This window comes from Schistocerca nitens, chromosome 2, assembly GCF_023898315.1.
Source record: "Schistocerca nitens isolate TAMUIC-IGC-003100 chromosome 2, iqSchNite1.1, whole genome shotgun sequence".
NCBI lineage: Eukaryota > Metazoa > Arthropoda > Insecta > Orthoptera > Acrididae > Schistocerca > Schistocerca nitens.
Window position 1 is genome coordinate 761911570 of NC_064615.1, and position 15173 is coordinate 761926742.

General features: G+C 43.3%; 1 protein-coding gene across 1 annotated transcript in view; it reads left to right on the plus strand.

The window, feature by feature from the left end:
- Positions 1-4284: 4284 nt before the first annotated feature.
- LOC126236990 (circadian clock-controlled protein daywake-like) overlaps positions 4285-15173 on the plus strand; it is a 65522-nt gene continuing 54633 nt past the window's right edge. The window contains exon 1 of the mRNA XM_049946715.1: positions 4285-4400. Within this exon, the coding sequence (XP_049802672.1) occupies positions 4322-4400 (79 nt within the window). The 5' untranslated portion in view covers positions 4285-4321. The remainder of the gene's footprint in view (positions 4401-15173) is intronic.

Below are 15173 nucleotides of genomic sequence, written 5' to 3' on the forward strand. Positions count from 1 at the left end.
TTTCTCTCCTGTACTGACCTCTTCATCTCAGAATAGCACTTGCAACCTACGTTCTCAATTATTTGTTGGATGTATTCCAATCTCTGTCTTCCTCTACAGTTTTCGCCCTCTATAGCTCCCTCTAGTACCATGGAAGTCATTCCCTCATGTCTTAACAGATGGCCGGCCGGAGTGGCCGTGCGGTTCTAGGTGCTACAGTCCGTAACCGAGCGACCGCTACGGTCGCAGGTTCGAATCCTGCCTTGGGAATGGATGTGTGTGATGTCCTTAGGTTAGGTAGGTTTTATTAGTTCTAAGTTCTAGGCGACTGATGACCTCCGAAGTTAAGTCGCATAGTGTTCAGAGCCATTTGAACCAAGCCTTAACAGATGTCGTATCATACTGTCCTTCTCCTTATCAGTATTTTCCACATGTTCCTTTCCTCTCCGATTCTGTGCAGAACCCCCTCATTCCTTACCTTATCAGTCCACCTAATGTTCAACATTCGTCTGTAGCACCACTTCTCAAATGCTTCGATTCTCTTGTGTTCCGTTTTTCCCACTGTATTTGTTTCACTACCATACAATGCTGTACTCCAGACATACATTTTCAGAAATTTCTTCTTCTAATTAAGGCCGATATTTGATATTAATAGGCTTCTCTTGGCCAGAAATGCCCTTGCTAGCCGTTGCTAGTCTGTTTTTTATGTCCTTCTTGCTCCGTCCGTCATTGTGTATTTTACTGCCTAAGTAGCAGAATTCTTTAACTTCATCTACTTCGTGACCATCAATCCTTATGTTAAGGTTCTGGCTGTTCTCATTTCTTCCACTTCTCATTGCTTTCATCTTTCTTCGATTTACTCTCAATCCATATTCTGCACTCATTAGATTATTCACTCCATCCAGCAGATCCTGTAATTCTTCGTGACTTTCATTCCAATCCCGCATGACCTACCGGAAGCTAATACCGGCTGTGTAAAGCTACATTATATGTTTCCAGTAGTGTGGAAGGTAGGACATTAGGTACTGACTGAAGTGGAGCAATGTAGGCCGGTCGCAAGTGGTGCTTGGATAGCTCAGTCGGCTGGGCAGTTCCTCGCGAAAGGAGAAAGTCCCAGGTTCGACACCCGGTCCGGCACACAGGTTTATCTGACAGGAAGTTTCAAGAACTGTTTCACTGGATGGCGCTTCAGTCAAGTTTACTGCTGTCAATAGAAGAGAAAGTGGTTAGCAATAATACAAGTGTAACAGGTTTTACGACAGACGCAAGACAGAACAACTGAAGGCAAAATCAAATCCACCGATCTATAGCACCCTACCCGTGCATCAGTCATTATCAGACTCTAAAACACCAGCAGAATTCAACAAATCTAAAAGCAGACCGTTAGAGCTGCACCCACCTTCAAGCAACAGCAAAGGATACGCGTCACTTTTGGCGCTGATAACTTGCAAAGAACTCTGAAATCCTAAAAACACACGTAATAACACCACCTGTTATCTGTAATAAGGTACAACACAGTAGCTTTGAAAATCAATCTGTGTTTTACAAACATCAAAATAAAGACGTTACCAAAACTGCTAAGTGACTGTAGTCTTTCTTCGATTTACTCTAAATCCATAGTCTGTACTCATAGACTGTTCATTCCGTTCAGCAGATCATGTAATTGTCCTGCACTTTCACTCAGTATAGCAATGTCATCAGCGAGTCATATCATTGACATATCGCTTACTGTCTGCATAGAAGCTCTGTGGAGCTAAAGAGGTTGGGGTGAAAATGCAGTTTAGCCCACGACACGCTAATACCGAATGTTTATTCATCCAGAATAAGAGAACTTGGTGACTTCCGACATACTGTACACATAATTTCAAAGCTTTACGAAAATTCTTCTTAGATTAGATTAATTTTTCGTTCCATAGATCCATGCTGAAGAGATCCTCGTGGATGTGGAACATGTCAACCTTTTTTTAGCTGAAATAACAATACTAATAGTATGAATATATACAATACATCATTTGTTTCTATTAACAAATTCGTCAATGGAGTAGAAGGAGTTGGCCACTAGTAAGTCTTTCAGGCTCCTTTTAAATTGATCTTTATTTGTAACTAAATTTTTTATGTTTGCTGGCAAATTATTGAAGATGAGTGTTCCTGAGTAGTGGACCCCTTTTTGAACTAAAGTAAGTGCTTTTAATACGTATTACACGTTTTTGTACTCTGAAAACTTTTGTTTGACTTGAAGAGTTACCCCAAAATATTATACCACTCACAAAATTATGAGAAATAAAAAGTTTAACGCTTATACATTTTCGCTGTTCATGCGGTAAAAAGGCCGCATCAGGCATACATTTTCTGACTCATTACTTCTTTACTACTTCGTGTGTTTGCGACTCATTTTGTAGATAGTGTCCACATACACCACTCAATGTATCCGCAAAATTATATCGTTGTACGACGTATAGTTCAGGAAATATGACGTGATAAACACTGAGCTGCATGCAAACGAAACTACAGCTCGAAGTTCGGTATAAATACATCTGAACTACGTGTAAAAATATGTGTGAAATATGTGAGATACATGTGAAATACATGTGATACATACATACATGGATGATGCTGCGGGAAAAAGGTCCTCGTAAGCCCCTGGATAGATTTCTACCAAATTTGGTTCACATATTACTTACTATCTCGAAAGAAATACCAGAAATACCGTGGGGGAAGAAGCACCAACGTCTCATTGCGGGGGGGGGGGGGGGAGGTGATGGAGGGGAAACACCAACCTCTTATTGGTGTGTGGGTTAGGAGGAGATGGAGAGAAAGAGCAGAGAGAGAGAAGGAGGAGATGACAACAGGCAGGGGGAGGAGGAGATGGACAGAGAGGAGGGGAGGAGGACATGGACAGAGATAGGAGGAGGAGATGGACAGAGAAAGAGAAGAGGGGGTCATGTCAGAGAAAGGGGGAGAGAATGAGATGTACAGGGACATGGGAGCGGAGGAAATTGGCAGAGAGAGGGGGCAGAAGGAGGCAGACAGAGAGAAGGGAGAGTCGTCGATGGACAGAGTGAGGGGAGGGGGAAATGGACATAGAGAAGGGCACTAGGAGACAAACAGAAGGGGAAGGAGGAGATCGAAAGAGATAGGAGGAGTAGATGGAGAGAGAAGAGGACGTGATGGGACAGAGAGAGGAGGTGATGGACGGAGATGGGGGGTGGGGGGGGGGGGGAGATGGACAGGTAGGGGAGTGGAGGACATGGGCAGAAAGAGGGGGAGGAGGGGATTGACAGAGAGAAGGGGGAGTAGGTGGTGTACAGAGAGAATGAAGGAGGAGATGGACAGGAGAAGGAGGAGTTGGACGTAGCTAGGGGGAGGAGGAGTTGGATAGAGAGAGAGTGAAGGAGGGAATGGACATAGAGAGTGGGGAAGGAGGAAATGGTCTGTAGAAGGTTTGCATGAACATGAACATGAACAGCGCAAAGTACTGAACTAGTAATGGAATGTACTTTATGCTTATTTTGTCGTACTATTGCACTTTGAAGGCACTGAAACTGACATAAAAGTGCAAATACCATTGTACAGGATAAACGCTGTTCTCCAAGCGGTCCAAAGCGTTTTTTTTTTCAGAAAAACCGTTCCAGATGAATGCTAGAGTGATTCCCACTAGTGGTCCACGGTCCACACTTTCCCCTTTCGTTCCGCGTTATAAGGTTTCTAAAATGAAACAAGTTCTTCTACTGCATATTTATTATTGTTGTTGTCGCTGCTGTCGTTGTTACTACATTACTTTCATTCTGATCTTTCATCATTTTATGTTTCGTTTCCGAAAAAGACGTTCTATGTCTGTCAAATCATATTGTTCGACTTCCTGGTCTTGACAGAAATGCGTAATTGAATTAAAAAACAAAAATACATAACAAAACAAGGAAATAAGCGGGCCCAAATCAGACTCTTTGGCACAATAAGACGAGGAGAACCCCTGACCCAAACGGCAATATCCTCCTTTTGTGATTTACAATGAAGTCTAATGGAAACTTTAGCTCCATTAGCAGTGTCTATAGAGTTTTTTAGGCTATACCTGCAATTTCCACTCTACTTCCACCAGGAAGAAGGTGCAGGAATCCAACCAATGGCTACGATGTTACGAAATACGGTTTCCATTTGACGGCGGCCATTGTCAAGAGCGCTGGGAGCGAGGCGCCGGTGCGAGATGCAGTGATAATGCGGCTGCAGCCGTACTCACTGGCGGTCCAAGGCCGGCGAGCTTTACCTCGGCTCCGCTCTTAAAGGACTGCGGCGGCCGGGCGACCCGGTAGTCCACCACCAGACGGCACGCAGCAGGCAGCATACCATGCCGGCACGGGGCGCAGCTCTCTTACTGTTGGCCGCGGCGCTCGTCGCCGTGCGCGCTGCCTACCTGAAGGAGAAACGTGAGTACGACAGCGCGCCGCTCCACCGGCTGCGGAGCCGCAACAAAGTATATCACTCCGCTTGATGTCCCCCTGGAGAAATGACTACTTGACATGAATAGTTCTTCGTACCAGGTGTCTTTCCGCACGCTACAACGTTATTACATTGTTTGTAATTCTGAATTTGTTTGCATATTATGAATATTACTCGATCGTCATTCTTGGCAATAGGTGTGATGCACATCGAGTTTTCCGAGCATACGAGAAATGCAACAGACGTTTTCAGTACTAATGGACAGTTTGAAGTTTTCTCATCTTGGCTGTTTATGACAACAAATTAGTTGCATAACTGGACAATTTAGTCCTTACAGCCCGTTTTCAAGGACAATAGGTGTCTGTGTGTGGCGCAAGCTAGCCGTCTGGAGTGGCCGTGCGGTTCTAGGCGCTCCAGTCTGGAACCGCGTGACCGCTGCGGTCGCAGGTTCGAATCTTGCCTCGGGCATGGATGTGTGTGATGTCCTTAGGTTAGTTAGGTTTAAGTAGTTCTAAGTTCTAGGGGACTTATGACCACAGCAGTTGAGTCCCATAGTGCTCAGAGCCATTTTTTGTGTGGCGCAAATATCCTGTTATTAATTCGTCAATATAGCCGATCCAGATGCGAGTATATAGCGTCCAAGCGCCTAAATTAAAAGCGGAAATCTTACCGCGTGCTGTAATAGTCATATTCATAATTAATGCCACATTATAGGACAACAGAGCTGCTCGTTTAGTCGTTGAACAACAACGAAAGGCCGGCCGCGGTGGCCGTGCGGCTCTAGGCGCTCAGTCTGGAACCGCGCGACTGCTACGGTCGCAGGTTCGAATCCTGCCTCGGGCATGGATGTGTGTGATGTCCTTAGGATAGTTAGGTTTAAGTAGTTCTAAGTTCTAGGGGACTGATGACCTCAGATGTTAAGTCCCATAATGCTCAGAGCCATTTTGTGAACAACGGAAGCTGTGCTGTTAACACTAGTAACTTGAAATCTGCCAGTAACTGGGAACAACTATAATATTTCTTATGCGGCATGTTTGCCTTCTTTGACGGTAGTCAAGATTTCTTGGGAAGGCAAGTCCAGTGATACAACTGTTGTCTACTTAGCAACAGCCCTGACATTTCCTGTACCGGGTGTGTCTCCTGTGGGACGTCAGTCGCATGTGCTCTGGTTTTTCGACAGATGTTTACAATTTCGGTTTGGCACGAGTATGCTGAGTCAGCTCGAACACATCCTACAATCACATCTTTCGTACGACACCCAATGTTGACGGAAAGCGACGGGTTGTTTCCCGTTACGAACAAAATCGTTTGTAAATTGAAATTTTGCGTGGCCGTTCGATAGAGCGGTTCCAAATTAGTATAGTGCAAAATTCGTTTTATCGATATACATTAACAGGGACAGTACAACACGAATAATAAGCAGTACTCCAAGAGCGACGGAGCAGCGCTGCTTACGGCTGTAGCAGTCAGCAAAGCCCTGAGCAGTTCTGTCGCTGCTAGGGTCCTCGTTATTCGTCGTGTTGTACTGTCCCTCTTAATACACCTCGATAAAACAAAAATTGCACTACACTAATTTGGGACCGCTCTGTAGAATGGGCAAGCAAAAATCCGCTTAAAAAATCATTTAATTGGTATCAGGAAACAAGCTGATGCTTTGCATCCATGCTGAGCGTAGCATGAAAGATGTGATGAACATGATTCCTTTACGTTGACTCCAGCTAGACGTTGCAAAAACTAAATTGCAAGTATCTGCCGAAACACCAGAGAAAATGCGCCTGGCGACTGTTAAGAGAGACAACCTATACGTGGAGACTGTAGCTCGCACCACGGTTCCACCTCCATAGCTAATTAAACATCAGAAATCTCACTACTCAAACAACACTGAGCTGAGTGACTTGGGTCAAATATTTCGCATTTCTGTACTATTTTTGGCGACGTTTTCACAGGATACATTAACCACCACTATAACCTTCCTTTCTAAGTGGTACTTAAGTATGTCGATAGACGACGATGGTACGAGCATTAACTGTTCACCAATATGGTGTTCCCTGCCTATTGCCACTCGACGGTAGCATTCTGTCAATAGGTTGGACCGGTCTTGAAATTTGGTGTTACTTGTGACATCACGTACGTACGACCTCTCTTTGTAACATACTAGCGTTTACAGAGATCACTGAGCAGTCGTCACTCTGAATAAGAACAGATATCCGCAAAAATTTCCTTTTTCTCTGCTGGAATTTAAACAGAATCAAATCACACGTATTAAGCACAGACAGAGTTATTTTCCCTCAAACACATATGAAATAATAGATAGGATCTACTATTCAATTTCCCATACAACGCATTTGATTTTGCTCGAAGTCATCCTCTGGGCGACTGAAATATTTAATTCATAAAGCGTCCCTCACCCGAGGCAGAGGAGGCTCTGCTCGCAAGAATGTTAAAAAGAGTTAAGTGCTCAGGCGGTAGACGCGCATGATTTAAACACTTGAGCTCATTTTCTTATATTTAAAGCAGGGAAACGATACTCTGCTGGTCGTACACTTTTACTCATAAATTTATCTGGTAAGTGCCCGCTAAGACCTCTAAATGATTTCAACAAGAACAATCGCGGTCAAACAATGTGAGCGAAACTCTAGGACCCTTCGCAGACGATGTTGCTCTGTAAAACATAGTTTTACCGTTGATTAACTACACTCGAAATCCAGAACGCCATAGACAAAATATCTACTAGTTGCAGTGGACGAAAATTCGATAATCCAGTGCTCATTGCTGATGTACGTAGAGGTCTTCTGCTGTGGAACCCCACAAAGTGCGCGGCGAGGTGTGCTGTGATGTACTTCTGTCCCCACCAGCATTGCATTCCGTCGTCAGATTTGCCACAGAACGCCGCCTACCCTGCTTCACAGAGCGGTCAGGCCTCCGACCTCCACACTCTGTGATGAGGCGAGGATGTTCAGTACCTTCTCGTCGATTAGTATTCTGCGAAGTGGAATTCAGGGAACCCCCTGCAAATCACATTAAGCCTACCAAGTGTACCAGGTCACAGTCACTAATCTGCTTCATGGATCCCATGCCCGTTCCTTCAACCACTTCCCATGGGTGCGCACAACGGGAGCACGCTGACAGTCCATTAGCTCCGCCGTTTCCGAAATCCTCACTCCCAGGCTCCGTGACGTAACAATCACACCTTTGTCAAACTCGCTTATGTCAATGAATTTCATCATTTGTAACCGATGTCATCCGTGAATGACTCCCAGTCCGTATCTGCTCCTCTTATATCCATTGCTTATCACGTCGCATGCTCACTACGTCAGCGGGCGGCATTCGATCTCGCTGGGCAGTGAACATTAATTTTGCCTCATGTATGTCTGTGTGGACGCTATGTTGACATGATAGTCGTTTTTCTGTCAGATTGAGTCAACTCAAAGAGGTCTGCCCCCGGTAGCTGAGTGGTCAGCGCGACAGAATGTAAATCCTAAGGGCCCGGGTTCGATTCCGGGCTGGGTCGGAGATTTTCTTCGCTCAGGGCCTAATCATCATCATTTCATCCCCATCGACGCGCAAGTCGCCGAAGTGGTGTCAAATCGAAAGACTTGCACCCGGGCACCGGTCTACCCGACGGGAAGCCTTAGTCACACGACTTTTACATTTATTTAACCTCAAAGGGACAGAGTGGACTCTGATTTCAGCTCCCGCCAGTGTGTGTGTCGACAGAGAGATTTCACCTTTGATACATGAGGCTAGGTTCGTTGTTAGAAACGTGATTGTGGAGTCGTCAAGGAAGTACTAAAGCCAGTTATGGAAATGGACTGACAGGGATTGGCGAACGCTAAAGTGTATTGTACTTTCAAAACACCATACGTAAATGTCCACTACTGCAGAACTTTGTAGTTATAAGGGAGAAACAAATGAAAACCGAACACCCGCCCCAACGGCACAGTGGAATGATTCCATTCAAACTTAATCACCACACGCATTACGACATTTATCCCATTGGCAGACGAGATGATCAATACCTGTTTCGTAGGACGCGGTAGGCCTCTGAGGGTTCCACAACCGCATCCATTCTTGCACTTCCTTGTCCTACTATAACCGACGTCCACGCACGTCTTTCTCCAAGTCAACAAAGACGTGCAAACCAGGGAGAGATCCCGACTATACGGAGGATTCTGCAGTGTTACCCAACCAAAACACTGAAGCGTAGTCTACATCTACATCGCATTGTCAGAGTGGACGTGGGCGTTTCGTGCGTCAGGAAGATTCCCTCCGACAGCAACCCTGGGCGTTTTGACTTTATGGCGCATCGCAGTTTCTGCAAAGCGTCTTCATAGCGTTGCTTATTGATTGTGGTTCCACGCTCGAGGAACTCAACGAGCAGAGGTTCCATGGCCTTACCGGAACTTGTGTGAATAGCTTTGGATTTCCTTGTCAGATTTTCCACTGTTGCCTATGCCGCTTGCCCTCGGGCTGTCGGAATGCTGTTGGATGGCATCATCCTGTTCCACTTCTACGCCCGCCCCACACACTGACAACTGAACGAAGGCTACGATTCAGCGATTTGGTTCCGAAACACTGCAACATCCTCCTTCCAGCCCAGATCTTTTACCGTATGGTTTTCACATATTTGCTGACATGAAGAAACGCAGGTGTAGACGTCGCTTTCAGTCAGTCGAGGAAGTGGAAGAGTAGGTGCAGTTGTGGATCTGTCAGCGGTCGACAGCATGCTACGAAATAGCAATTGATCGTCTCATCTTCCGGTAGGATGTCTTAATACGTGCGGTGAAATGAAATGAAACGTTTGTATGACAATGTCCCCATCAGAGGAAGTTCGGCCGCCGAGTTGCAAGTCTTTTCAATTGAAGCCACATTGGGCGACTTGCGTGTCGATGATAATGGGGACAACAAAACACAAGTCTCCGAACGGAGATAATCTCCGACCCGGCTGGGAATCGATATCGGGCCTCTGTATGGCAATCAGACAAGCTGACCACTTAGCTAAGAGGGCGGACCGCGTGCGGTGATTACTTTTTAATGAAACCATTCAACGGTGCCATTGAGGCGAGTGTTGGGCTTTAGTTTTACTGCCCCTCATACAAATACGAGTAATGAGACGAATCGCTGAGAAGCGATAAAGTCGCGTATTGCATCATGCAGCTGCTCAGAACCTTGTGATAAATAGGAGTGCGCGGTAGCGATTAAAGAGAAGCACATAAGATGGCCGTTGGTCTTTTTGCAGTAGTGAAATATTTTGTAGTGATGAGTCACACCACGTGGGTATCTTTCGAAAGAATGACAATGTATGCCAAGAACCTACTGATTTATGACGGTATACTCTCCAGTATTAGACGACGAAAATGCTTCAGAGAAAAAGAGTACAAATTTCATAAACACAAATAAGATGCCAGTCTCTTCTGAGTTATTTCCTTCTTCTTCTTACGTTAAGCTCACAAAGACCTGCCGATATCAATTTCCATACCTTGTACATTACTAATCATCTCATTCTTTCTTCCGACAGAAGGTTTCTCAGAATTCTTGCGTCCATTTGTAAGAGCATTACCTGTAGCTACTTATGGCTTTATTTTCACGGACAAAGAAGTTCAGCGGAGTACGACTTCCGTCGTATTTCAACTCATGCATTTGTAGCTTCTACATCTACATCTGTATATTCTTCACAAACCATTGTGAAGTGCATGACAGAGACCGTTTAGCATGTTACCACATCTTTGGGTCTATTCCCATTCAAATCGTATACGGTGCGGGGGAGAATGAGTGCTTCAACGTGTTTGTGCTTGCTGTAATTAGTCTAATCTTATCTTCACAGTCGCTATGGGAGCAAAAGGTAGATGGCCGAAAAATATCTCTGCATTCTTCACTTAATAACGGTTCTCGAAACTTTGGAACTAGGCTTTCGCAGAATAAATTGCTTCTATCTTCAAGAGTCTGTCAGTTCTGCTTTTCCAACATTTCCGTGATGCTGCAGGCGTCAGTTATGCAAACCTGTGACTAATCGTAGCACTCTGTTTGTATACGTTCCATATTCCTCGTTAGTGATATTTTAAATTACTATTAAATACATGGCGAAACAAACTGAAACAAAAGAGAACTGGCCAAGACAGATGAAGGGAGAACCGAATCTATGGGGAAGCCTTATCAGGAGAAAGTCTACGTCGGACAGACAGTTGTCACTACGGTACAGGGACAGTAAATTTGATAATAAGGGGAGCTGCGGGGAGGACAACGACGTATATCACACATAATTCAGTACACTGGATGCAGTAAATGTCAATTATGAACGCGGAGACAGATGTGTTAATCAATTGCAACCCAATCAAAACACACGGATTTCACGAAAACGCCTGATAAGAAAATAGAGTTAGCTCGCACGAGAGGAGATGTGCGTGTGTGTGTGTGTGTGTGTGTGTGAGAGAGAGAGAGAGAGAGAGAGAGAGAGAGAGAAAGAGAAAGAGAAAAGAGAGATTCTTCACAGATTACGAGGGAGAAGAAGTATGGGAAAAAGGGGTGAGAAGAAGGGAGGTGCAGCAAGATGTAGAGATAAAGAACGGGAAAAGAAAACGGTAGAGAGCAACTAGCTGACCTTCGCGAAATAGATGCGGTGTCTCAGGCGCGTAATTTAGGTGGCAGAAAGCCTTGCGAATCATTTGCGGCTTTTTCATAGTTACATAACGGAATCCCGTGAGGTTAACATAGAGCGCAATTTTCCGTGTTCTTATCGCCCAGTGAAGAAACTACTGTTCGACAACTAAGTGCTGTCTCGTATCGTGCTGAGAGTATCAACGAGTAATTGCTTTCAGAAAGCTCATAGAAACTCAAGGTCGCTTTTAAGCAAATTACCAAATTCATGGTTTCATGTGCTCGTCCATCCAGAATGTGATGAACATGATTAACCCTCAGCCCCACATGGTGTGATCTCACGAGGTAGGGAATCGTCCGCTGCGCTGTAGACGGAAGTGACGTTTCTGCGAACTGATGTCAGTCACGAGACGAGACACCACGAAATCAAGTACACACAATATATCGGCATCCTTCTTTTGGATCCGCTATCAGGGGCTGGCTAAGTATGTATTTTGTGTTGATCGTTTTGTTTGAACTTATAAATTGTTGCAAATTATTACTTCACATTAAATGTAGAATTAATGTACGTAACCAATTTCGAGAACATCTGCATTCTGAAGAGAAACACCAAACTGTGGTCAATAATAATAAATTTTATTTTACACTAGCTGAGAACCCGACGTTGCTGAGGTATTATTTATTCCAATTCTATTACTTAATCTCCTCCACCCTCTTTCTCTGTCCACCTCCTCCATGCCTCTGTTTCTGTCCATCTCCTACTATTTCCTTGCTCTGTCTATCTCGACTTCCCTTTCTCTGTCCATTTACTCTTCCCAGTCTCTCTGTACATCTTCTCCTGTTCCCCTCTCTCTGTCCACTCACACTCTGTCTGTTCGTTGCTTCCTCTCCCCTCTCTCTCCACGTTTTCACCTCAAACCTAATAGGAGGTTGTGGTTCTTATCCTCTCATGCCCACAGTATTTCCTTCCAGATAGCAAGTAATATGTGTACGAAGTCTGGTTGAAATCAATCCAGGGGTTTAGAAGGAGCTTTTTACCCACGGCTTGTTCACATACACACATTCCATATATATTTAACATATTTCACATACATTTGTACACATATTTCACCTGTGTCTCTAGCGAATTTAACCCTGCAGCTTTGTTTTCACGCATCTCAATGACTATCACGTCATATCACCTAAACTGTGTATTGTACAGTGATATATTTTTGCAATTGCATTCAGTGGTACATGCGAATACTGTCTGCAACACGTGTTATGAATAGGGTAATTATTTTAGAAGTAATAAATAAAAAGGTCATGCTTCATGTGGCAGGTTTACTGCATCATCAATGAAAATGTGGTAAGAGATAACATTTTTCCTTTGATCATTTTGTGGAGGTTGTCAGTGTGAAAAAGTTTCGTAAAGGTTTTAAACTATGTGTGAAGCTTGTTGCAAGACACTTAGTGTGGATGAATAAATTATGGGTATTAGCACGTCGTTGGCTACACTGTTTTTTCATTCCCACCCTCACCACTTTGATAAGTTGATGTTCCTTTCCCAAACAGCGATTTTTTTCCAGACAGTAAGTGATACGTGTACAACGATTGGTTGAAATTGGTTTAGTGGTTTGGGAGTAGAAGTGGAACATACATGCATACACAATACTTACATGAACACAAAAACCCACTTTTATAATATGTATGGATGTGTGGATACGGATTGCACGATTCCACGTTTTATAGTAGCTATAATTTTATTATTTCAGTTCACTGAAAATCTACAAACAGATAAACTAACAAAAATATGAGCGGAATTGATCATTTCAGTAGAGGTGTGTTTATATATTATTTTACTCGAAGCGCTTCATCAGAAACTGAAGAAATGAAAGAGGAAAATAATTTACATTTTCTCTGTCTGGGTTACATTTTATAATTCTGCGTTGTTAACAATGAATAGCTTGAAAATTTTGCCTCATAGCGAGATCATGCTCTCACTCTTTCGGCTTAAGACGGGTCTCGGCGCTACGGGGTTAAAAGTTAAATTTTGAATTAAAACAGGTTCATTCACAGTTATTTTCTTATAAAAGCCACTAACACGAGGGAAGTACGAAAACTGTGGTCTTCTCAGAAAATAAATAATTAAGGACGCGAAAGAGCAACTAATAAATAATCATATCAGATAGTAAAGAGGAAACATTGTTTCTTCTTTCTTTCAAGACAAATTTTTAAACTGTAATTTCGCAGTTACGGAGTACTGCTTTTCTGCGGGTCGTAACGTTGGTTTACGTAACTGCACAGGGATTGGGCTAAATGGTTCAAATGGCTCTGAGCACTGTGGGACTTAACATCTGTGGTCATCAGTCCCCTAGAACTTAGAACTACTTAAACCTAACTAACCTAAGGACATCACACACATCCATGCCCGAGGCAGGGATTCTGCTGACCTTAAACATCTAGGACTCCGTTATTACAGAGCCACATGGTAATATCAACCGCGGCAGCAGATTTCAGTAACGATGCCGGAGAATAGTTTCAACACCGCAAAGGCTTCAGCAGGATGGCATGAATTTATACCAACATGACAAACAGTTGTTCAGTGACCCAATTAAAGTTTCAAACTACTACAACCATAAAATCAGCACTTCAATTGAACAAATAAGCTCTAAAGTGCAAGAAATTGTAATTAATAATACGTTTAATTATTTCTTGATGTGCTGTTTTTCTTTTCCTTGCCATAGGCGGACACGTATCGTTACCAGTACTTACTGCTAACCATATGCAGCTGCGGTTATTGTGGTCAACCGCAGGAGTGAAAAGTGAACGTTCCTTACTGTTCTCAAGAAGTCTTGTTCGTTCCATGTAACATTTACTGGTGGCTGAAAGATAAATGGGTAGATTGATAAGTTTGTTAAGAAAATGGTAATAAATTTTTGAAAAATATTTGTCAACATATTGTCCTTTGGAGAGTATACACGTGACAAAGAAATGATCCCATTTTTCAGTCAATTGTACGAGTAAGTTTTGCTAAAATCTTCAATATACGCCTACCTGGGGGTAGCATTTCGCTTGAAGAAAATTACGTGTCATCAGAAGTTAGGAACAGGGAGGCATTAGTTGACACTAAAAAAGGAAAATGAGGTAAATGAAGAACCGATCTGATAACCAACTGACGCAGTTCCACCGTTCCGTGTGGGCTAAAGCGTTGTCCTCAAGAAAGAGCAGTTTCAAGAAAGAGCATTTTGATTTTGCCAGTCGTGATTTTACAATAAACCTTTAGTTTCAAGGCAATCCAATAACGTAGCTCAGTAGGGGCCATTTATTATTTTCTCTTTGTAAGAGTAATGTGTCTGGTGTACACCCTGTGGTTATCAAAAAGCAATGTTCGTCATTATATATCTACCTCGCTAAACAGTCATTCGTTCGTGTTATTTCTTATTTCATGGGGTCAGATGAATGGTGATAGTTTCACGTTCCGTCTGCTGTGACGAATCTGCGAAAAAACAGCTGTGGATAAACACAGTCAGGTTCTGCAATTAAAATTTTCATCCTTGACATATATGGTTCAAACATTATGCCTTAACATCTCAAAATTTTGCTTAAAGAATGGAGTACACTTGTTCATTTGTGATGTCTGTAGTATCACTTATCTGAAGTACATTCATTTTGTGAGATCCTTTAATCATATCATATAATGAAATTAAGCTATAGTTTCGCCTATGGTGACGTCAACAGCCCCGTCGGTGCCTTCTTCAACTGGTATTCTTCTGTGATCACGTATAAATACGTACACTAATGCAGACATTAACAGTCTTAAATACCATTTCAAATCCTGCCTGAGTATAAGCCTCTTCTGTTAAGTTTGAGCAGATGTAGAATCCTTCGAATGAAACCCTTTAATTGCAGTACGAATCACACTCTTGTATTTCATATGTCATATCAGTCGCTTCTGTCAAATGCTCACCGAATTCATGTGTAACTTTCATGAAAGCGTTGGTCTTTCTCTACCCTGCGGAGTTGCTACAGCTGTCGCCACATCACACATATCTGTGACCATTGGTTTTTATCCACCTATGCTTCATCGTCTTCTTCTACGTCTCTTTTCTCGTAAAAGCCTTACAAGAATCTTACTTATCGGCAGTGGTGCGGCGTAGCGAACTATGTCAGACTCAACAAACTACCGT